Consider the following 24,924-nt stretch of genomic DNA (forward strand, 5'->3'; position numbering starts at 1 on the left):
TTTCATACATCATATTTAGAGAGGAGAGAAAGATACTACTACCAACATTGTAAAACAACACATAAAACGACGACAATGAATTATGATAAAAATTAAATTTCAAAAATTATCGAATCAAGCTGACCAATCGTTAGGTTGTTTATTTTTTTAATTTTAATTTCAATTTTTGTTTTACAAATTAATCAATTATATATCATTGTTCTTGGGTTATTTAAAAAAAAGGAGAAACATCATTGAAATGTCATGAAATAAAACATTATTAATGGTCACATTAACCAGAGCACATTAGACATGCTTCACGATTTTCCAATGAACAATGTAGAATCTCTTCCGGTGTAGGTTTTGTTTTCAATGATGATGGTTGTTTTTGTTCCTTTTCACTGTTTTGTTTCAATTTCAACAAGGATTTATCCACTGTAAATTGTATAGCTTGTGCTGCCGGTTTTGTTCGTAAATAATACATTCCTGTTTTCAATCCATTACGCCATCCATAGAAATGCATCGAAGTAATTTTTGCTTTAGATGGTTCAGCCATATGAACATTGAGTGATTGACTTTGATCAATAAATGCACCACGATCAATGGCCATATCAACAATACATTTCTGTGGTATTTCCCATACAGTCTTGTATAACGCTTTAATATCATCCGGTATTGAATCGATATTCTGTATTGAACCACGATTAGCAATGATAATGGTTTTCAATTCTTCACTCCAAAGGCCAAGATTGATTAAATCAGTGAGCAAATGTTGATTAACAACATCAAAACTACCAGACATTACACGTCTAGTGTAAATGTTTGATGTATATGGTTCAAATGATTCATTATTGCCTAAAATTTGTGCTGTAGATGCTGTTGGCATTGGTGCAACAAGTAAACTATTTCGTATACCATTTTGAGCAATTTTTGCTTTCAATTCATTCCAATCCCAAAGATCAGTTGGTGTGCGGTTCCACATATCATATTGTAGAATACCTTTCGATACTGGTGATCCTTCATATGTTTCATATGGGCCAAATTTTTCAGCCAATTCACAACTTGCTTCCAATGCACCATAATAAATTGTTTCAAATATTTGAATATTCATTTGTTTAGCTTCGAGACTTTCATATGGATAACGCATTAAGTTGAATGCATCGGCTAAACCTTGTACACCAATTCCAATCGGTCGATGACGTAGATTCGAACGTTTCGCTTCCGGTAATGGATAAAAATTACTATCGATAATTTTGTTCAAATTTTTTGTCATTACTTTAACAATTTCTTTGAGTTTATCATAATCAAATGTAAAAAGCTTTGGATCGACAAAACGTGGCAATGAAATTGAAGCCAAATTACAAACGGCAATTTCATCAGCTGATGAATATTCAACAATTTCCGTACAAAGATTTGAACATTTGATGGTTCCCAAATTTTGTTGATTTGATTTACGATTACAATGATCTTTATATACCATGTATGGAGTACCAGTTTCAATTTGTGCATCCAAAATGGCAAACCATAAATCATGTGCTTTCACTTGTGACCGATAACGACCTTCACGCTCATATTGTTCATATAGCTTTTCGAATTCTTCACCCCAACATTCATGAAGTCCGGGACATTCATTTGGACACATCAATGACCACATACCATCCATTTCAACACGTTTCATAAACAAATCCGGTATCCACAATGCATAGAATAGGTCACGTGCACGTAGCTCTTCGGAACCAGTATTCTTTTTTAGATCCAAAAAGGCAAAAATATCTGCATGCCATGGCTCCAAATAGATAGCAAATGCACCTGGACGTTTTCCACCACCTTGATCCACATAACGTGCAGTGTTATTGAATACACGTAACATTGGTACTAAACCATTGGAAAAACCATTCGTACCAGCAATATATGAACCATGTGAACGAATACAATGAACATTAAGGCCAATACCACCGGCAGATTTCGAAATAATTGCACATTGTTTCAATGTATCATAGATGCCTTCAATGCTATCATCGCCCATTGTCAATAAGAAACAAGATGACATTTGTGGACGTGGTGTACCTAATACGAGAATTTGAATTGAATAGAATAACATCAAACATATGGCGAATGGTGTATTATAATCAACTATATATACGAACCAGAATTGAACAATGTAGGTGATGCATGTGTAAACCATCCTTCGGACATAAGATTATATGTTTCGATTGCTGCATCAATATCATCTTTATGAATACCAACGGCAACACGCATCAACATATGTTGTGGACGTTCAACAGCTTTTTGACCAATTTTCAACAAATACGAACGATACAATGTTTTGAAACCAAAATAATTGAATCGATAATCTCGATCATAAATGATCGCTGAATTTAATCGTTCCGAATTGGCCATAATAATTTCATAAACATCATCGGCAATCAATGGCATTGGTTTGCCAGTTTTTTCACTCTTCATCGTATACAAATCATGTACGACATCGGAAAAATTTTTCTTTGTTTCTTTTTGTAAATTTGAAATGGAAATCCTTGCGGCCAGTTTAGCATAATCAACATGTTTTGTGGTCATTGTTGCCGCAATTTCGGCAGCCAATTCATCCAATTGAACAGTGGTAATACCTGAATAAAGGCCATTGATCACCTGTTAATGGATGGAGATGAACCAAAAAATCAAAATATTTCGAAATTACAAAAATAAAAAAAATGAATTTTTTTTTAAATTGAATAAATTTCCAATAAAATATCAATAATACCTTCATAGTGATTGCAGGTGGATCAATAAAATCCATATTCAATCCATAACAAAGTTTTCGAATTCTCGATGTAATCTTGTCGAACATGATTGATTCTTTTCGGCCATCACGTTTGAAGACAAACATTTTTCTAAAGTTTATATATCTGCAAAAAAAACGAAACAAACAAAACGTTCACTTAAATAATTGATGAATTAAATTCTTTTGAAAAGTAAAATCGAAAAACGTTTTCAAAACGTTGTTTTTTTCGATGATGAAAAAATTATTTCCAACGGAAAGATTTTTCCTTTTCTTGTTGTTACGCTTATTATTATATAGTGAAATGAAAGTATATGAAAAAATGAAATGTGCTCTTCTTTATTGTCTCTGTGTAATGGGTATAACAAAGAGAAAATTTTTTGGCGCAAAAATTTATTATTTCAGACTATACAAAAAAAACTGTCTTCAATTTACACAATTTATGCATGCATGCATGCATGCTTTATCAACCATGAAATCTTTGATCCTAATAATTTATAATTTCTGCAACCAATAGATGGAAATACAATCGTTTTTACATGTGATTTGATTTAATTGATTTTTTTTTGTAATTTATAACCATTGGTTATCATTATCATCAATTCATAATAAGGACCTAATGATGATGGAATGTTTGACTGGACAGACAACAGATAACGATCTGGACATTGATAAATTATCCACAGGTAAATTGAATATCATTTCTGTGATGAATGATTGACATGAATGCAATTCACGTATATTTGCTTATAACAGAAATCAACAATGGACAATGTGATATTACCAACGTGATAGTTTCATTGAAGTATGTGTTTATTATCATCATCTTTATTATTATTCTTCATTTATTTCATTCATTCATTAATAATTTATATATTCAGAGACTTTTTGACAGTAGGTGATGCTGAAAAACGTGCCCATGGAATGAACACTTTATCGATGATATTGAAAAAGGTTGACAGAAAAATCTGTAGTAAAAATCATGGTAAATTAATCTTATTGTGTGTTTATTGCTTAAGATATAATAATGTGCTGTCCTTGTAATAGTCAACTGTCTCGTCGAATATTTTATAGCAAGACTTGGCGACAAAAGTTACGTGATAGAACGATCAATTATTGGACTCGACTCTTTGGTAAATTGGTATTGCTAAATTAGAGAAACAACCGTTTTTGATCTGATCTGTTTTTATCGTTGTGAACTAGTGTCATTTTGAGCATTTTACTTTTCAAATGGCTTCATCGTTGTTTTTTGCCATTCAAAATGAATTACCTATCCAGATGCTAAAACCTGAATGCAAATCAACGATTTATCAACTGATCGATTACTTATGGCAACGTTTCCGTGACGATTTCATCAGTTTAGGAGCCAATTTTGTATACGGTTTTTTACGAATCGTTGACACAGAAACCAGTCCAATATGTTTGATGATTATATTTCCACTGTTTGGTCAGATAGCCGCTATTTCAAGCTTCGGTTTGTCATAATAATGAATGCCAAGAATGATGTTGTTGTTTCAACTTTTTCTTGATGTTTAGAGATGTTCATGGAGGATATTTTCGATTCGATGGCTTGCTATTTCCCGATTATATACAACAGCCACAAAAAAGATAAATATCTGGAAACCAAAATCAAACTAAGCCATCTTTTGAACGAAGCAATAACGGCCAATCCAAAATGTTGTCAATATGTGATGCCATTGGCTCTTGAGAAATTGGAATCCGAATCGATTGAATCGAAATTGTCATCATATCGGTTGTTACAAATGGCTTTGCCCACCTATTCTAGCCAGGACGTTGCTAAACATATGGCCGAGCTTTGGATATCCATCCGAATCGATACGCTTAAACCGAAAATCGATGACGACGAATTAGCAGACAATGCATTAGCCACATTGTCCAAATTGGCCGATGTGATTACACTAGAATGCGAATTTCAGACAACATTGATGAACAAAATATGGGCCGATCTGGAGATATCATTCAAAACGCCAGAATTACAGCTTGCATGTTCATCTGGACGCATATTAATTGCTTTCTCTGGCAATCATGTTTCTGTCTTCACTGACTTCTTTGATCGAGTAGCGCCAATTTCTTTACAAAGTTTCATATTTAAAACAGATTCCGATGGTCAGACACATAGTCTTATTTCGTTTTTATTGATGATGAAACATGGCCATCGTATTGGCGTGAACATTCCGGCCAAAGAAGCCTGTGATCTAATGCGGTTATTGATAGAAAATAGTCCGAATAAATCTAAAGAATTACAGGAATTGGTTATTCGTATTCTTAACGAATACCTGTGGCTATCTCGGTTCGACAAGGATCACCTTATGTTGACAATCCACTTTGCCATTAATTGTGTTCGACAATCCGGATATGATTCTCAATTACAGTAAGTTGATTCCTTATTATTATCATCATTTTCATAACTTTTATATCAATATCTAGGAACGCCTGTTTATTATTAATCGAAACGCTTGCCCAACAATACGATGGGCTAATCTATGAGCTATATGTTGCCAATATCATGCAGGAAATCGGTAAGTGAGAATTCTAATAAATCTAGAATTTACCTTTGATTTATAATTACAGAGTGTTCGACACTTGTCGATGAGAGACAAATGCTTTTCTTGCAAAACATATTGCGAAGTTCGTGCCAATCATCATCATCATCATCAACAATCATATCAATAGTCACTTTTCTTATGGATCGTTTAGTTCTTTTCACACTCAACAATGTTGATCATCTTGTATACCTTACCAATATGATCGGTACATTTCGGATATGTGTGAGCCGTTTATCCACTCAACAAGATTTGTTTTCGATAGCTGATTTTAACAAACTTTGCATATCTCGATTCTTAAGGCTCTTGATTCGAACTTGTTTCATCGAATCAACAACAACAACCGCGCCATGCCCAAGCGATGTGATAAGACAATTCGCCTCACTTTTCCACCATTTTCTATTAAATTGTTCATCAAAAGATATATGGCAACAAATTACTGACAAAGTATGGATGGCTTTCAATAGCAAAGATCTTCGTTCATTGTATGAACCAGATCGAATATTGTCCATCGCGGTGAATAGCTCGGTAGATATTCAAATCGAATTATTGCTACATTTGGTCTATTCATGTCTAAGGACTTGTAATGACAATTCCTTGAACGTAGACTATCTTGTTGAGCTATTCGATCAGATTGTTTCATTTGATCTTACTGTTTATAATGAAGAAATTGTTCAGTTGTTTAGCATGTGTCTGGCCGAGATCATAGCCAAATTGACAGATTCTAATATTCTTTCCAATTTATTGACCAAACATTTGGAAACGTTCGAATCGTCAAGAAGCCAATGCGAACCAAAATACTATTTGTATCTTCATTCGATTATTTGGATGGCCAAAAGTCTATTTCGAATGGCAAACAATAAACACTTGTATCAATATGTTGAAAAAATACTCAATTCGCTCGAACAAGCATCTAGCTCAACTCGTAATGCTATAACCGGACTGGCCGATGTACTTTATTCACAGAATGATTATTGGCAATCCAGACATGATAACGACACGTTAGTTTGTAGCAGCCGATTCTCGTTGGAACTACATCACGTATTCTGTCGTCATTACGAACAAACCGATGATGTGACCGTTCTTTACATATTGCTTTCACACCTCAAATACATACCTGTGCCTACCGATAAATACGTTCCGTATATTGTCAAAGGTCTGGGCGCTGTCGATTCACCAACGATCAGCCTGCTATGTCTCAATTTTCTGTCAAAGTACATCCTTTCCGAACAACCAAATTGGATTGAACCTCAAGTGTTGACCGTACTTGGATTAGTCATCGATTTGGCCAAACAATCGTCTTTGTTGCATGTTCGTAAAGCAGCATTGAATAATATAGCCGCAATGATCGATTTGTTTGGCGAGAAACATTTGATCGGCTTACGTACACAATACATACAAAGTTTACGGCCAACACTAGCTGACCACAAACGAATCGTACGATGTAGTGCTGTGAAATCATTCTTTAAGATGTCCATATTGGGACAACCCGGTAGCAATAGGACACATTAGGCGATTTTATTTTGTTTTTTAATTAATTATTATTGAACTGTGTTGTAATGTTATTCAGAATAAAGAATTCAAAAAATGTTCAATAAAAACTTTGCTCATAATGAATCGATAAGACATTGATTGATCACTTCTAATAGTTTGTTGTTTTCAAGAGCGGCGGCCACTCGTTCTTTGTCAGCTAATTGTTTGTTGACAATCTCTTCGGTTGAATGTGATCCAGGAGCAATTTTAACCATCACTTTGTATGTGGCAGGTATCGAACGTAACAATTTCACCTGGATGCATAACCCAATAAGACTGGCCAAAGAACAATGTTCGATAGTGGGTGTGAACACTACCTCGATAACTTTATTTTTGGTGTCCACATCGACATGTTCTTCGTTAACGACGTTCAGCTCTTCCAATGTTAATGGATGTTCCGGATCTTTGATACCACGTATCAGGTCGAATATTTCTCGCGAATCGATCTCATCGATTATACCATCATCGAATTCACTTTTTTTAATTGGTCGATCTTGACGTTTCACATATACGGTCGGATTAACGTTATCCAATGGACGACTAGGACCCATGATTGTCGAATGTATCTCATATGACTGGCCAATTTTTTATACGATGATAATTTTACGCACTCAATTCATGTAATGAAACATTTACAATTCTGAACGGATAGATGGCACTGCAGTAGGAATTATTTTTTTCGATTTTTTTTTATGGCGCCAATTTGTATACCGGAATATTGTGTGTATAATGGAAAAGCCATTTGGGATGAAAGAGGGATTTAAAGTTGAAATCAGAGAACGTTCGTGTCATGTGTGTGTGTGTGCGTGTGTAGTGTAAAAATAATTTATGTCCGACGCCGACGATGGATTTCGATTTGGCCCATACTAGCAACAGCAACGAACAAATCGAACGTTTGTCGTATAAATCTCCATTAAATCCTGCCCACGTTCCACCAATATGATCATTTAATGATTGTTTCAATTAAATTGGACATTTTGATTTCACACACCGAAAAGATTAGTTTTTTCCCGATCGCTTCCTGTCAATTATTTAGTCTCATGGATATAGACGAATGACTAATAATTCAATAGCAAAATATCATCGATCCAACAGGATCCTTAGATGATTGAATTGATGTTTTTAATGTAATTGCCTGAAGCTGATTATTGTCCACTGTGAATAGCAAATAACATTATTATGTTTTTTTCCTCTTTATTTGTCAAGTGGAACTAAAAAAACCAGGTTTCAAATTGAATTCTGTGTGTGTGTGTGTGTGTTGACATTCTGTGTTTTCGTTCGAGAACAGAAGAAATAAAGTTCAATAAGAATAAAATGGTTAAAGATCATGGTGAGACATGCGTATCGTTGAAAGTGATTTTCCATTTTATGACATTAATATCATGTGGGCCAATTGGCTGGTCGTGGTTCGTGCATTCATACAGATTCTTACATTTCGGATGATTTGCATTTGCAGGGGAAAGAGATTCGAGGGGTTTGAATGTGCACGAATCTAATCTAGTCATGCAGATTGTTTTTTTTCCAATGGTGAATAAGTGTAAGTGAGAAAAAGCAAGAGAAAGAAAAAAAAAAGTTATGAGATCGACACAAATGTATGATCGTAAAAATGTGTGTAGTAAAGCTATCAAAGAGATTTATAGGCAAAAAAAAATGGTAAATGAGAATCTTTGGTTTCATTCACTCTCGTTCGATGCGATCAACCAAGCAACCAAAAAAAAAAAAAATTCGAACCGAGCGGAACGGAACGGAAGACCTGAATGAATGAAGAAAATGGAAAGAATGATGTGAATATATTTTGATGGCCTTCATTGAAACATTCAAGCCTGTTTATAATGCTACAGCATCCAGTTTCTAATTTCACACCAAGAGTTAGTAGCATTGTGTGTGTGTGTGTTGTATGTACATACATTTCGATTCAATTAACCATGGTAGGTGGATTGATGATTGTTTTTTTTTATATCTTTCAATGCCACTGGTTTATCTCACGCTCGTGGATCATTATCATCATTGATGATGATGCCCTTTGGTCACAACAATCATCAATTCACTTATTGTTGTTGTTGTTGTTTTCGTAAATGTTGGCCATTGTATTGTATGATGACAGATTGATGGTCCACAAACATTCATTCACTCATTTCAATGTCATGATCAATAAAATTTGATTTAAATCATTTTGCCTATGTGTGTTTTTTTTTAATTGTTGCCGTCTACTCGAATGCATTAATTTGCATTGCTTTTTTATATTTATTTCCTTTTCCTTTTTTGCTCAACTTTTTTTTGCATTCATCTTTAATGATTAATGTAGCGGCAAACAAAAAAAAATATTGCTGACCAAACAGAAAATTTTTCACTGCGATTTTTTAACATTTGCAAAGATCATTTTAGCAGAAATTGAATGTGGATCTATGAATCAAATGAGCCTTAGGGAGTGTGTGTGTGTGTGTGTGATTGAATCAGATTTGCAATATTTAGCTTCAATCTAGCATTACAACAGCCGGATCACGTTGAATTACTGGGATTCTGGTTAATGGAATCAAAATCCATTTGCCAGTAAATTGCTAGCTTTTCACTAGACATAGCTGACTTTGGTTTATCCAATTTATTTCGATTGCCTGCCATTGAACCGAACAATTGGAATTATAAACATTAGGCCTAAGAATTCATTATTACGTGGAAAGGTCATCATCATCAACAATTCCAAGATGACCGAATTGTGATGAAAGTACAAATGAATATATAGAGGTTTGGTCATTGATAATCATCTTTATCAATGGACATTGTTGTTGACCAGCCCAAACGAATCGATCAAACGAATGGCCTTAATTAAAGTTTGTTGAGTTAGTTTGGTGGTCGTCGTCGAGGTCAAACATTCGACCTTGGTCCCTTCCCTATCATCAACATGACCTCCGTGTTTTTTTTTGAAAAAATGTTATCTGTGTGAGATAGACCAGCGTGTTCCAAACTTTTTTTGGCAGTGGACAACTGCTAACATTGTGTGTACTAATCTATTGTACAACAGATAGTAAATTTTTTTTTCGTGGACCACAGTTTGAGAATGGGCTTAGATAGACCATTCTGAATGGATGATCTTCTCTTTTTCTCATTTGATTACAGAACCATTGTCATCTATTGTATGAATGAAAATAACAATACAAAAAATAGTCAATTATCCAATCGGAATTAGACAGAAAAAAATGATGAGATTATCCTTGGGTAAATGAATTCTCAATAATCAACTAAATCATCAATGTAATATATAAACATTAATTCATTCATTGTTTACAAAAAAAAACAGATTATGACTACTAATGTGAAATGGAATGGAATGGTATGAGAAAACTTACTTTGTGATTTGGACTGCTAATTATGATTATGATGATGGCTGAGAAAATTCACTTGAATTCACAATCGAGCGAATTGAGCGTACCAACAATATTTACAACATTCAATTTCCCTCAAGAACCTTTTTCTCTGCCATACACGAGACTGAAAGAGAGAGAGAGGGTAGGTTGTTTTTGGCCAAACAATCAAGTAACTACCGCCGAAGAAGAAATTGTTTGTCGAGACTAGCGCATACTCGATATCGAGATGCCATCATCATCACAAATAGCCGCCGTTGCCGACCAAATAGATGTGTTCACTGTCTATGTTTTTTTGTCTGTATTTTTTTTTGTTCATCGATGTTTCTTCTGTTCGTAATATTGTTGATCGCGTTTCTCGCTATCCACCTGCTTGCCCATCATCTTAGCCATTTCATTTCATCTCATCTCAGTTGATTCGATGTATTCGTTCAGTGTGGTCATGTTTCTCTATCTCTGTTGTTTGTGTATATGTGGATCGGTCATTATTTGATACATAGATCATTCGAGTTCATTTTTTTTAAATCCTAGCCAAAAAATAATCGGACTTTTTGTCACAACAACGTGAATCCCAGTTGGATATCTTTTTTTTTCTTCTTTGATCATCTTTCGGTTATGTGACAGTGTGACAGTAATTGTGGTATTTTGGTACGAAAAAAAAAATCCGATCATCTTAAATGTTCGATGTATACACCATGTGTGCGTGTATATGTTCTGATATCTATAATATACGTGTGTTTTGGTGAACAAATCCCCAATTAAACTACTACGGTAGTAAAGGCCATTTGTGCTTAACTCATCACAACAACAACATCACTAATCTACGGGTTTGGCCCAAAACTAAACTGTATAATCCATGAATCGCGGCCATACAACATTAACATAAACAAGTAAGTAATCGATCCAACATCTAATTCGACAACGACAACTACTACAGTCAGTTTGTTTTTATCCTATGATGTTAAACACAATCGCTAAATCTCATCAACTAGGTTTTTTTTATTGTTGTTGTTCCGATTCGGCCACTGATTGATCAGACCATACATTGTTTGAATAGCCTGCCATCGAAATCGACTTTTCAATAACTTTTCACTGTATTCTCATTATATCAATATATTGGATTCAATCTCAGAACATTGACAAAAGCTCATTATTTAGCCCAATTGATGATGATAATGATGTGAATTTATCAGTGGCCAATTTGCATGATTTACAAATTGATCATATGAATGAATGAATGAATGGATGGCCAACATGATCGATTCATGGTGATGATGATGAGTGTGTTATTACGGTTATGATTAACCCATGATAATAATCGTGAACATGGACATCTTGTTAACTCTCTTCATCACAAAACATATTACATGTCACTGGAAGTATGTATATGCATGTATTTATGTTAGATAATCATGGTCATCTGAATAAATGCATGCATGACAACACACACACACACACACACACACTTGAATCCGGAATATGACAGGCTTGTCTCACTCTCTGGCAATCATTATCATCATCATGGATGCTATTTTTTTGCCTATCAATCTCATTATAATAACAACAATCAATGGACAATGTTTCTTGTAATGATAGATTCAGATCAAACTATTGGCGAGAGAAAAAAGTTAGCCCTGATCTACAGGCTCATTGATGACAGCCATTCACAATACATACAGATATAACCCGATGAATATATTGATTGTTGCTGCTGCAAAAAAAAAAATAAAAAATAAACTGGTTGTCCGAATTGTCCGAACATCACAGACCGGTGTGTACCATTGTGGTTCGATCAAACAAGTTGGCCAATCATTTTTTTTTCTTTTCATCATCATCATGAATGTAATAAGCAACGGTCAATGGGCTACACTTGTTTTCTTGTTGTTGTTGTTATCCAAACTACAAACTAATTTCCATGCATGCATAGCCAACATTTTGAACAATTGTGAACGTGATTCTATGTTCTAGCTATCATAGATCATTGATTGATTTTGCCCTCTCTCATTCTTCATATCTGTTAGTCATGAATCGATGTGACACACAATATAGTATTGATTATTATTGAAAGAATAGCTACTGTGTTTTCATATCGAGATTGGCCACCACCATATCACGATGTCTATCGAACATTTTCAAGGTGAATTTTTCGTTCGTTGGAATAGTTTTATGACCCATCCATATATAATATTTTGTCTGTAATTAAATACCATTGCTTTCTGTTGTTGCCTACTGATCATCATGATTGTTGTTTTTGGCTGCTAAAGTCGTTGAAGCATATAGAATGTTCCATTTGGCATTATTACCTCAATGTTTACTTGCTGTTGGTCCAATCTCTTTTCACTCTCTGTCTGGTATAATGACCCTAACCTATAGGTTTTATGGCCAAGTTTCATACTAACTATCAAGTAAAACAATCTGTGATAACTGCTGTTCGGTAGTAGCTGATGGTGAGAAAAAAAGGCCAAATTTTCAAATGTCATAGTCAATTGAATTCAAATGTCATGTTGAATTATATCCTATATATTCCATTGTCATCGGCCAGATTTATTTCACTTGGAATCTAATTTTCACTAATGGATTCTGCATCACTCGGTTGGATGCGGCAATTCTGAATGACTTGTCCCCACTTTGCATTTGATGATTTATCGACAATCATACTTTTTTTCTGATGATCATTTCATGCAAATCAATCCATATTGTATATTCGGTAGCAAATTTATAATCTAGCCACATAAATGGATTTTCAATTCAATTGCTGCTTTTCAAAGCTGACAAATTTGATCGTTTTTTTCAGTAAAAAAAGGGATATTCATTCATTTAAATTTTTTTTCGAACAGTTTACAATCTATTCAAGTTTAAGCTTAATCGGCTAATGGCGATTAGTTTGATGATGACGATGAGTAATTCAAGAAAGATATGGGATTGGTAATACATAACTTGTGTGATTATTATTAATAATAATTGGATTAGATCTGGCCAGAAACCAATCATGTGATGACCTTTCTATGAATCCTGTTTCATTTTTGCCAATCCTATCCAATGTAATAATAATAATTGCTTCTTACCCTTCGTACATGTCATATAGACAGAAGTGATGTGCTAAATGAAATAAATTGCTAACCATCATGGCTACAACGGTTAACAACAATAATCAAAAACACTCGATTTATTTTCAAAGTAAAGGCGCCCAATTGAAATTGTGTACATCAGTCATTTAATCATCAATGTGATCGCGGGGCTCATTGCCAAATCAAATCTAATCAGAAATAAATCGAGTCATGCGAATCACAGAATCATTGAGCCGAACAGCAATGATGATGATGGGGTGATGATCGACTCGTTTGAAGTTTTTTTTTTTTTGCTTTGTACTTTTCTCCATCTCGATGGTCAATTTGAAAATTCGGTTCAATTCAATGATCATCATGACCAAGAGAATGTTCATCCAGTGATGATAACATTTGAGGCATCTGTTTCCTGTCACACACACACACATATTGCTATATGATGCATGATAGTGTTAATGTCGGTTATAGTGAGTGTCAATTAGTACTCCGAAATATCTATGGACCATTCCCGATACAATGGCCAAATGTAGATGATGCAAGGTGTTACAGTTCGTTTACCAAATAAAAAAAAATGAACCATCGAGAGAGTCATTTATTTTCATCAACTTTTTCTTTCATTTCGATTTACTGTTGTTCATTGTCATTGTTTTTTTTTTTTTTTTTTTTTTTTTTTTTTTTTTTTTTTTGATTCATTGTTTCCATGGACATTGGACTATACATACATATGAATAACATGTATAGTTCAATGTCCATGTGGGCCGTACCGGTTCCAAAAAAAAGAATAGCTAATTTATGGTATGGCTTCTGCAGACGCCCTTTTTCTTTTGTGTGTGTGTGTGTGTGTTTTACTTTGTTTGTCCAGTCACTACTAGCTAAGATCAATTAATGTTCCATAATAGTATCTCTTTCATTCTTTTTCTATGCTCGTCCATTCTCATTAAAATACAATTTATGTAACTATTATTCATGTGTATAAAGATACTTACATCATCATAGTGATTGGTATGGAATCATCAAAAAAATAGTCAAAATCGAATGGACCCGAATATTCATCACAATGTATTTAGATAGCCAAATGACACGTGTCATTTCAAAAAAAAAAAAAGATTGACGTATGCATAAATGAATTGCGTGACCAATAATCATTGTCTTTGATAATCTTTGAATATAATAACAACATAGATTTGATCAATACACTATGGATTTTGTGATATACGAGAAGAAGATTGATACTTCCACTCAACTTTTTTTGGTCATTTTCGATTGTTTCCGATGTTAGCCACTAATATTTGAACTAACTCGTGATTCGTAAGTTGTAGTCGTCATAGTCGTTCAGACTAATTAGACTCATTAAACGTTCAGTTCGGTCATTTCGGCCCATGCACATTTCTTATCTCGAATTGAAAATGGCTAAGTAACATCCGATTTGAGTTTTGAGGATGATGATGATAAAGTTCATAATACAAGTACAATACAATGATAATGTATACATCATAATGGATGTTGTGTAGCCAGGCTATTGTTTTGGGTTAATGGTCTGTTCTAATGGTTATGGTCATGATGATGATATGAAACTTGGTGGTCATTACCGTACGGATCGGTCGGTCATTGAAGGGCGGCTTCTTTATGTCAAACAACATGAAAGGCTTCCTATGCTTTTTGGAATTTTTTTTTTACAATAATTGTGTGTATGTGTGTGGGCATCAATCCATTGGTCGTTCGAAAAATTGATTTTCCAAATAAACTTGTGTGTATGAAAGGTAATTTTTTTTTTTTTGCAATTCAATTGTCGAATATTTTGGAATAAATGAAATCAATTTGCCAATTCTCACGTATTATTATAACTCTCTGTGTGTGTATATGTAGCCTGATATTGATATCATCTGACGTTTTCTCGTTGTCTTTTGCTATGTTTCGTTATGTAAATGCACACACCATCTTATTCGGCCTGATGTCGTCTTTCCAAAACTCCCTACTTCATCGACAACGATATGAGAAACGAAACAAAATTGAAAAAAAAAATCTTCAGCTGCATCGTCTTTTGCTTTTCATTGAAAACCAGGGCTTGTTTTATTTTTCTCTGGACAAGATTAATGTCATTGCATATATTTGGTGCTGGCTACATTTTTTGTATGTTGATATTGGCCAGAATCTAGTTGCTGTCATGTGAGAATTCATTCAGAATGAATTCAGTGTGGTTGTTGTTGTTGTTGAGATTGAAGCATCGGTCTACACTGTCTGCTTAGTTTGTATGCCGGAATGTTTTGGATGCATATATTCAAGCATTTTTCCTTTGAGGGTATTGAGCAAGCATCTTTTTCACCATAACAACTAACGTATCTATAGATAGATATAAATGAAGCTTCCATTGTTCATGAAACGAATTGGAATCTCAACTGTTCATTCATTCACTCATCACTCATTCACAATTGTTATATCGTGTATGATGAAAAGCGCGGGCGTTGTCATTGTTCTAGCTTACATGTCTGCCTCTCATCACCATCATCATCATTATTGTAATTGTTCTGATCTAGATGATGATCTGCAGATGATCTAGACCAGATTGTCATTTGATACTTTTTTTTTCTCTCTCTCTCTCTCTGTTTCTTTCCTCTCCTCTCATCATCATCATCATTCTGTCAATGTTTTTATGCTGTTCATCATCATTCCCGAATTTTGGGTAGTTGTAATGAATCACTGTATTGTTGACATTATCAATATGGATGTACAACCAGTATCAATTACAAGCAATTCAATCTGTTCATATTGTTTGATTATTGTTTAGTAACCCGATCGATCAATCGATTGATCGATCTGTCTATCTTATATTGCAATTATATCAAACATACAGATATTCTGTTCCATTTGAATGTTAACTTTTGAATGGTTTCCATATAATAATTCCAATAATAATCATAGTTTTTAATCACATGATATTTTGTTGTTGAAATTTCAAAAATTCTTCTAAAAAAAATCTAATTGCAATTAAATAAACTGAAAAGCAAAATTTTACTTTGGGAAGAATAATCAATATTATGATGATAACTAGAAACCATGATGATCATTTATTATTTCTAATGCTAATTCATATTGCTTTAACCAAATGAAATTAAAATACATTGTAAATTACGTAGACATACGTTCAACATCTTATGGTGATGATGTTGATTGATAAATGAATGATAGTAACACATGATCAGTGTTTTTTTTTTTTGAGGGGTGTTACCATGGTAAAAACTCATTCATCTTTATAATTGATATGATAAAATGAAGATTGCGTGTTAGTTTTTTTTCTATGTTTGTACTATCAATTCGTGCCCAAGAATCCATCCATCGATCCAGATTGTATATGATGATATAATGATAGTTAGTTTGGATAATTAGCTAGTGCCAACAACCACCTAGGATTATTTTTCTGAATCATCTCATATGACACACACACACACACACACACAGACCAACCAATCCACCATTGTTTAACGATGATGAAATTGATTGCATCTCGAAATTATTCAATGATTTAATGCTAAAACACACACGCACACGAATGACACCCATACTGGTAGTCATCATTTGAAATTGAATCCAATATTGTGAAGTGATAGTTAGACGAAAGCTCACCAATAACTATCAATCAACCATCACATGGATGGATGAATGGATGGATGGATGGATGGTTGACTTGATCATTGAGATTGGATCGTTTCAAATTTCCATTCGAGTAATTTTTTTTTTCATCCAACAGATTCATTAACGATGCAAGAATTTAGTGATTCATTCCTTTCCATTCTCATGTTTCCATAATGATAGAATTTGAAATGTGTGTGTGTGTGTTTTGCCCGTTCGATTATTCTAGATGAGAAGAAAAAAAACTCAATTTTCAAATTTCAACTTTTTTTCAAAAAAAAAAAAAAAATTAATTGAATTGAATCAGCAAATTGTTGGCCTCATCTCTCTCTCTCCCTCTCCAATTTTTTCTCAATGTTCACCATGGTCATTAATGGTTGTTGTACACACATACACACACACCGTTTTCTTTCTTTATAATACGTTATATTTCTAGTTTGATTTAGCCAAAAATTATTATTCATTCATTCATTCATTCTCGTTCGCTCATCCCGATTCGCTATCCATGGTAATTTCAACTTTTCAACTTTTTCTCGGCCATCATCATCATCATCATCATCTTTGCTCTTCTTCTTGTTCGTTCGTTTGTTTTTCTGCCGAATCCAAACCCATATTTTTGTTCAGGCAAAAAAAAAATTAAAAAAGTTATTTCGCTCTACTTGTCTGCGTGTTTCTGTATTGGTATGTGTGTGTCCGTGTGTCCATCACATTGTAATGGAAAATCTTTATTTTGGAATCAGTTATATCCATAATGATAGGCTCATCTCTCTCCGACACACACACACACACACACATACCAAACTGAAAAACACATCAGGCCATGTCAGCAAAGATAGATCTCCCATCGAGGATGAGATTGCCGGGTTGATGGCTGCATGTAATTTGTCCATTAAAGTCATACAGTGAAAGAGAAGGAAATGCGATTCTAATCGAAAAATTGCTTTTCTCTTTTTTTTTTTTTTTTTGTTAGTCTCGAATCGATCCACATTCACTTGCATATTAGCCGCAGGTAATAATGTGGGTACATTTCTGCATTGATGTTGGTGTTGTTTTCTGATATTAACACTTTTTTTTGTTCTTGGAACAACCCTTTACTTGGTGGATCGTTTATAAAATTCAAAATGAGCCATTCATTATTGATATAGTTTCTGGGTGATTGCATTTAGATCAATCAACATTGATTAGCATCATGTAAATTTAATGCATTTTTTCGGATGGATGTGATGATTCATACACATGTATACATAGATACAACATTCGGTTTTTAATTTCTTTCTAAAAATACCCGTTTTCGTTCAGGTAGTGATGATATATTCTTAACATGAATGACATTGGCCATTTTGGTTCACATTTCTTTAGGCTGCTGCTCGATTGTCAACTTAACTGTCACATATATCGTTGCTGTCGAATCGAATCGTTAATCGAATCTGACGATTGATGTTGTATCATGAATACTTGAGCAGGTTTTGTCGTGGCGGTTGGCTCTTCTTGAATTTTCCAATGTTGAATAATATACACATACACACGCACACACATTACATTTGCATGACAAGTAATGTTGCTTCCCATTTGCATCATCATCATTTCGAGGTGAATGAATGCATCATTTTCTTTCAATGTTGATGATGATGCTATTATTGCCTTTCTTCACTATAATAAATTCCGATATCTTTAGATGCATCCATTCATCCGCGGGTTCTGTATGATAATGGCTCCAAGCCATTGTTCAAATTCAATGAAACCAGAGAGAACCGGCGTGCAGCCAATTAACACACACCCCTTTCCATTATGAGAATAAAAATCACAGAGTAACAATGAATCTGGTTAATGTGTATGTGTGTGTGAGAAAGAAAAGAAATTAGCATATTGATTAGATAATAGTATAGTTCCATTGTTTGTTTTGTTTGAATATATCCATTTTCAGATTGCAGTGACAAACATCTGTAGGCCTATTTTAATTGGTTGATTTCTGAGTTTTTTTCATTTTGTCGTTTTTGTAACAAAAAAAAATAACCAAAAGGAATTCTGTATCTGTTATTATAAGAATTCAAAAAAGAATTAAAAGTACACGTAGATGTACTATTCAAATACGCAGTTACATACAACATCTTTCTCGAAAATGATCATCTTTTTTTCGAAAAAAATAAATAATTTGAAGAAAATAAATTACAAAAACAAACATTGATTGATTTTCGTTTTACAATTGGTGAAATTCATTGGTAACTCTTTTTTGATCTAATTTTTCACATCGTTATCAAAAACTTTTATGAAAAAAAGGTATTTGAATTATTTAATTGTGAATGTTGTTGTTTCATTTTTTTTCTTTTATTTCGAAATCAATTTGTAGCATATAATGATTAACGTTATTTGTATTATATTTAGAAAACATTTAACTTTTCTCATTTAAAAAACTGGACATATTGTATTGTAGATTTTTTTTTGACCGTGGTCGCAAAGTTTAATCAAGAATAATGAAGCTCAAAATTGACTGCTTGACAGATTTATGTGTTGATCGAATTTTTAATCTTATATCATTTGCCATTCTATTGCTCATTTCAATCATTCAGAAGAAATTTTTTTGGGGATTCGAATCGAATTTTCTTTCGATTCTGTTTTCCAAATCGGTGGAGACCATTTGAGGGATGAAATGGCGCGGGAATTAAACATTTGGTGGCCCCTTCTCTCAAAATGAGTTTGATTGTCTGATTGAGTATGTATGTGTAAGAGGAAAAGGAGGGTAATACTGCTGCTTCTGGTGCTGGTGGTGATAATTACCAATCCAATGAGCCATGCAATTGTCAATTTCATTTTGTTTATAAAAAAAACGGTCATTACTAGGGCGACAGTATCTATCAGTATTGTCTGGCAGCCAGGTGTTGGCAGTCATTCTATGCTGTTCCATTCTTGATAATCAGACGATTCCATGTTGTAGTAGAAAATTGGACCGACAATTCTTTCAAATGATAGAGTAGCATGGCTCCCCCAATTGGAAAACTTACCCATCCCAGTGTAAAACAACATCTGGCTAAATATCTCATCATATATTCATCCGATGCATTGATCACATAAACTTTACCCTCAATGCATTGAATGGCCAAAACTGTAATGATGATGACCACCGCTGTGCGACCCATCACATAATAATAAGATTATGATGGCAATCCTTATATATTCATCATATCGAATTGATAAATTACCGGTCGGTTAGTAGATAGTGTTGCTGACAACAGTTGGTAATTCGTTGACCACTGGTTGGCTCCCAAATCATCTTTCAAAATTATTGAAAATTGGTAACGTAATTCATTGGAAATTCACATTTCAGCATTGTGTTTTGTTGGCGATGTTTATGTACCATTACATTACATAACATTCTATGCATGCATGTCAATATTGTATTGTATATTTATGTGATGATGACTTGTCATGTGTTTTCTTTCTAATATCTCGACGAATTTACTCCTCTGGCCATGGTAAACAATAATCATCTAGGGTTTTTTAGTTCTCATGTTTTTTTTCCTCATTCTCTCTCTGTCCATATATGAATTGTTTGGTTTGTAGTGCTGGCAAACAAACCCAAGGACTATAAAACTCAAACTAGACGATGTAATGCCAATGTGATCAAGTGAAAAAAGAATTGATGATGATGAGAACATCATTTCTCGTGTATTCGTATTTTGTATGTTTTTGTTTGTTTTTGTATTTAATTACACAAAATAACGAATGTTTGCCCTTGTTCCATACACACACACACACACACTCAAACATTCATTTTAGCTGTCAATGGCCTGGTGGCGGTGCATCTTTTTCTCTCTCTGTGTGTGTCAATGAAATGGAATGAATGAAAACGTGTATTTCTTGCTATAGCTAACTTAAATAAAAAAAAATGTCTATAATGTGACTATATGCTTCAATCTCAATTTGTCAACTTGTGAATTTGGACCGTTGAATCGGCGCCATCAACGTCGTATCCATCGTTTCTCCATTAATATCAACTTATTTCGGCTATTGATGGACCAACTTTTTTTTAAATCCAACTTTTATTGCTTAACAACGAAAGCAAAGTTAGTCGGTTAGTAATAATAATAATAGTGAAACGAATGAACGTGCCATTTACAGTTAGCATAGTGAAAGCCAAAGGGATTTCATTCGCTTCGTTTGGTATGTGTGTGTGTGTGGTTAAGCCTGGTTTTTGCGATGCAAATGTAATTCCTGTGAGGCAAGCACAATTGTCACCCATTTTCAAATTGAGGCCTTCCCAAATCGGATTGTCTCAATATTCTTACTGTTCCTCGTCATCCTAGTATCTTCATTATAGCATCAACAAATATATTGCCTTTATTCTTGAATAGTATCCCCCCCAAAAAAAACAACAAATAAACAAAACAGAATAAAAAACATATACCGATTCTATCAATATGATTGTCGTCGTTGTCATTTTAAGATTTTGAATCAATGATTGCATCGGAAAATCGTTTTGCTTTCATATTTCCTATATCTTCTGCATTTGATCATATAATGTCTATATATTTTATATACTAATGGACATTGGCAATAAATGTGTGTGTGTGTGTGTGTGTGTGTATTTGCAAATAACAAAAAAACCATGTATAAGATCATATCATTGAAAGCCATTTAGAGATATTGGTGTGTATGTGTGGATTTATGTATGTATGATTGATGTGTTGCCGTGTCTTAATCGATGTACATTCAAAACAATAATAATAATAGTAATACATTCATATTTCAAAATGCCATAATTCTTCTAAATAATGATGTAATAGATTCAAGAATTGATCGCCTACAGGCGCAAATACTTTTGCGGAAAAGAACGGATATCCGGAAACTGTTATTTTTACGACCATATTTACATCAATTATTATGGTTTCATCTATGAAATTCAACTATTTAATACACACACACACACACACACGTGTCCATTCGAATAAAAAACGATCATACTAAAGTTTTATCATTCTCTTTCTCTCAGGTATCATCCTATTTCAAAAATTTGATTAAATTGATGAAATGAGCCATGTGAATGATTCTATCATCATCATCATCAATCATAGTCAAGTTTTTTTTTGCCACAACTAGATACATTCATTGGAAATAAACTATTCACAGAATGACAGCCATTGACCGTAATAGCAATCTGCCATGAATGAATCAAATACCAAATGTACATACATAAAACACGAAATTCAATCCAACTATTTCTGATGAATTTCGATTAAGTTGAATTCATTAATTATGATTATTATTAGCCAGACATAATGAATTGGTCAATCATGAACAGTGAACTAATGGTTGAATGATTTAATCATTCAACCATTGCATCAAATGTCATATTGCAATGCCAAATTGTCATTACAGCTCAATTATAGTTGACCACTACTTTGTTTGGCAATTGAAATCGACTTTTACATCTATTATTTCGTTCTCATGCATATTTCAGATATCTAATTTGACTAATTTCTTTTGGTATTTTTTTGTTTCTTTTTTCTTTCACAGTGTATAAGTCCAGGTCATGATCACTAGCTCATATCATTCGTCAAATGATGAATCCATCGGGATCATCATCTATTTGGCCGCTCCCAACATTACATCATCATCATCATCATCATCCTGATCAAAATCAACCCCTTGCTTCGCTTGTAACGGATAACGACAAATCAACTAGTTCGGCCGCCATTCTCATGGCCAATCAATCGTCCTTGTCACCATACAGCAATGGAAATGGTGCCAATGTTAGCATAGATACTGAATCACTTCTTTCCGGTTACAGTGACCATCGTAACAAGAATAAAGGATTGAATGGTAGTGCTACAGCAGCATACGCTTGTCTATTGACCAACACGACGGCTGTAAATAATTCGTCTGTAATTGGAACTGCAGTGGCCCCCTCGCCAATGGTTGCGGCCACACCTAACGTAATCCTTAATCCATACCACGGTAATTATCAGGCCAACACCAGTCATACGGACGCCCAAGTGCATAGCGTAGTTTCGATGCGAAGCGCTGGTCGACAATCACATCATTCAAATCGAAATGGCCTTGCAACAAAGACGATCGAATCGGGTTATCAGATCAAGGGTAACCCTCAGGAAATTGTTCAGGTGTCGATGTCGTCTCCCGACGATCACTGGAATGATAACACAACCGCTATCACAGGAAACACAAGCGATCAATCTGGATCAATGGATGATCTCAGCAAAATCGAGAACGTGAGCCACACGATTAACAAGCTCACTGTCTGGCAGCTATGGTCTGGAACGATAGTGGCCATTGTCCTGTCTGTATGTGCCTTTTTATCTCCGATCGTAATGACCCTCCTTCCTCGACTCGAATTATTCGACTTTAAGGCTAAAGAATGTGGCCCAGAATGTGATGGTCTTGTTCTAAGTTTCCTGTTTAAACAATTAATTCTGGCCACAGGAAGCTGGGCTGTCTTTTTTCGTCGTCCACGTTGGACGATGCCTCGTATCTGTGTATACAGGAGCACGGTATTAGCTCTTATCGTAGTATTGTTGGTAGCATATTGGCTTTTCTATCTGGTCCGTATCGCCGATAAGCGATTAAGCGATGAGGATACTATCAGCTACTACAGTGTCGTAATGTTTGCCATATCGTTGGTCGACGCCTTGTTATTCATTCATTTTCTGGCCATTTTATTGCTTCGAAGCTGCCATCTAGATAATGAGTTCTTCATCAAAGTAGTTCGTTCTCCAGATGGCCATAGCCAGTGTTATACGTTAGGACGAACGTCCATTCAACGAGCTTCGATTTGGGTATTGGAAAAGTATTATCAGGATTTTCCCAACTACAATCCATTTCTTGAGCGGTTAGCAAACAGAAAAATCCGCAGAAATAGCCTATCTCGACAAGGACTTAAATTCTACGACGTTGATGGTGTCGTAGATCCCAGCTCGGCCAACAAATCGACTAATGGCCAGAATAATCCTCTACAATTGAGTCCTAAATCAATATTGGCTCAGAATACTGCAGCAAATGCGGGTCGACGATGGCCGAAAAACGCTGCTCACCTAAACGGAGGCAGTAATATCTCGGATGGCCGAGGTAATCGACGCCATGATCGCGACACGACTAGTCATCACAGCGGTCATTCGGGACATCACCATCATCGACATCATAGCGATCGCCTGCACGAAATACATGAATATGAACGACGTGTTCGAAAAAGGAAATCACGCCTAATCAACGTGACTGAAGAGGCGTTCACTCATATCAAACGTGTTCAACAACAAAGTAAATAACTTAGTCAAGCTCAAAATAGACATATCACTTATACCTTTTTTTGTTTTGTTTAGGTCATGGCCCCTTATCGACAGCATCGATGAATCCGAAAGAAGCTGCACAGGCCATCTTTCCGACTATCGCACGTACCTTACAAAAATATCTTCGAGCAACACGACAGCAAGCCCGACATTCTGTGCAATCTATACTGGAGCATCTGTCCATTTGTCTCACCTACGATCTTAGTCCGAAAACTTTTCTCGAAAAGTATCTGTCGCCCAATAACTCTCACGTCGGTTGGTCAAAGAATGGCCATTTAGAGACATGGAATCTTATATCCGACACATTGGTATCACGTTCGATCGAATCGGATAGTCAATTTCTGTTACGTCATGAAGATCATAATGTTTGCTTATTGGTTACGATAAATAGTATGCCATACCTAAATCTAATCGAACAAGTGGTCGACTTTGAGCGAACCAAATTCCTGTTCAAATTGAATTCCGAAACCTCTGTTTGACAATCTTCAAAATGCATCTGATTTTCCCTCTTTCTTTCTTTCTCTTGGTGCTAGTGATAGCTGATTGAAACCCTTGTTTGTAAATAATGTGAACTATTATATAAACACCCCTTTCCACGCCATTGTTGTACATTTTATTTTGTATCCTTTTTTCTTATTTACACCTTTCTTTCATTAAAGAATTTTTTTCCTTTTCCAAAACGTTTTTATTTTTTTTGATCATAAATTTACAAAATTGATATATACG

The 24,924-nt window shown here is 34.6% G+C and overlaps 4 protein-coding genes across 5 annotated transcripts; 2 read left to right on the plus strand and 2 right to left on the minus strand.

The window, feature by feature from the left end:
- Nucleotides 1–111: 111 nt before the first annotated feature.
- LOC124489936 (ribonucleoside-diphosphate reductase large subunit) lies at nucleotides 112–3,220 on the minus strand. The gene is made up of 3 exons (XM_047052362.2): nucleotides 2,738–3,220; nucleotides 2,127–2,625; nucleotides 112–2,046 (listed from the first exon to the last, which is right to left on the minus strand). Exons 1-3 carry the CDS (start codon nucleotides 2,861–2,863, stop codon nucleotides 272–274), a joined length of 2,400 nt encoding a protein of 799 aa, XP_046908318.2. The 5' UTR covers nucleotides 2,864–3,220; the 3' UTR covers nucleotides 112–271.
- Nucleotides 3,221–3,287: 67 nt separating this feature from the next.
- Nucleotides 3,288–6,920, plus strand: Mms19 (MMS19 nucleotide excision repair protein). The gene is made up of 8 exons (XM_047052349.2): nucleotides 3,288–3,441; nucleotides 3,512–3,560; nucleotides 3,637–3,740; nucleotides 3,803–3,888; nucleotides 3,959–4,229; nucleotides 4,292–5,147; nucleotides 5,204–5,295; nucleotides 5,348–6,920. Exons 1-8 carry the CDS (start codon nucleotides 3,375–3,377, stop codon nucleotides 6,829–6,831), a joined length of 3,009 nt encoding a protein of 1,002 aa, XP_046908305.2. The 5' UTR covers nucleotides 3,288–3,374; the 3' UTR covers nucleotides 6,832–6,920.
- galla-2 (MIP18 family protein galla-2) lies at nucleotides 6,836–7,489 on the minus strand. The gene has a single exon (XM_047052542.2). The coding sequence runs from the start codon at nucleotides 7,401–7,403 to the stop codon at nucleotides 6,927–6,929; it is 477 nt and encodes a 158-aa protein (XP_046908498.1). The 5' UTR covers nucleotides 7,404–7,489; the 3' UTR covers nucleotides 6,836–6,926.
- A 3,145-nt stretch (nucleotides 7,490–10,634) lies between these two features.
- Nucleotides 10,635–24,923, plus strand: Vang (Strabismus domain-containing protein Vang). Of its 2 annotated transcripts, none has more exons than XM_047052379.2 (3): nucleotides 10,635–11,101; nucleotides 22,415–24,169; nucleotides 24,232–24,923. In XM_047052379.2, the coding sequence occupies exons 2-3, from the start codon at nucleotides 22,459–22,461 to the stop codon at nucleotides 24,675–24,677; spliced, it is 2,157 nt and encodes a 718-aa protein (XP_046908335.2). In that variant the 5' UTR covers nucleotides 10,635–11,101; nucleotides 22,415–22,458; the 3' UTR covers nucleotides 24,678–24,923. The 2 variants fall into 2 exon arrangements, with proteins under 2 accessions (XP_046908335.2, XP_046908336.2); XM_047052380.2 differs by lacking the exon at nucleotides 10,635–11,101 and adding an exon at nucleotides 19,144–19,180.
- Nucleotide 24,924: the final 1 nt, after the last annotated feature.

The sequence above is a fragment of the Dermatophagoides farinae genome, chromosome 4 (genome assembly GCF_024713945.1).
Source record: "Dermatophagoides farinae isolate YC_2012a chromosome 4, ASM2471394v1, whole genome shotgun sequence".
NCBI classification, from domain to species: domain Eukaryota; kingdom Metazoa; phylum Arthropoda; class Arachnida; order Sarcoptiformes; family Pyroglyphidae; genus Dermatophagoides; species Dermatophagoides farinae.

Coding starts and splice junctions, on each gene's coding strand:
- LOC124489936 (XM_047052362.2), bottom strand. CDS start 2,863: ATGTTTGTCTTCAAACGTGATGGCCGAAAAGAATCAATCATGTTCGAC. Junction 2,626..2,737: donor CACCTGCAATCACTATGAAG/GTATTATTGATA, acceptor ATCCATTAACAG/GTGATCAATGGCCTTTATTC. Junction 2,047..2,126: donor ACCTACATTGTTCAATTCTG/GTTCGTATATAT, acceptor TTCTCGTATTAG/GTACACCACGTCCACAAATG.
- Mms19 (XM_047052349.2), top strand. CDS start 3,375: ATGATGATGGAATGTTTGACTGGACAGACAACAGATAACGATCTGGAC. Junction 3,741..3,802: donor AATCTGTAGTAAAAATCATG/GTAAATTAATCT, acceptor TCCTTGTAATAG/TCAACTGTCTCGTCGAATAT. Junction 5,296..5,347: donor CAATATCATGCAGGAAATCG/GTAAGTGAGAAT, acceptor TTATAATTACAG/AGTGTTCGACACTTGTCGAT.
- galla-2 (XM_047052542.2), bottom strand. CDS start 7,403: ATGGGTCCTAGTCGTCCATTGGATAACGTTAATCCGACCGTATATGTG.
- Vang (XM_047052379.2), top strand. CDS start 22,459: ATGATGAATCCATCGGGATCATCATCTATTTGGCCGCTCCCAACATTA. Junction 24,170..24,231: donor CAAACGTGTTCAACAACAAA/GTAAATAACTTA, acceptor TGTTTTGTTTAG/GTCATGGCCCCTTATCGACA.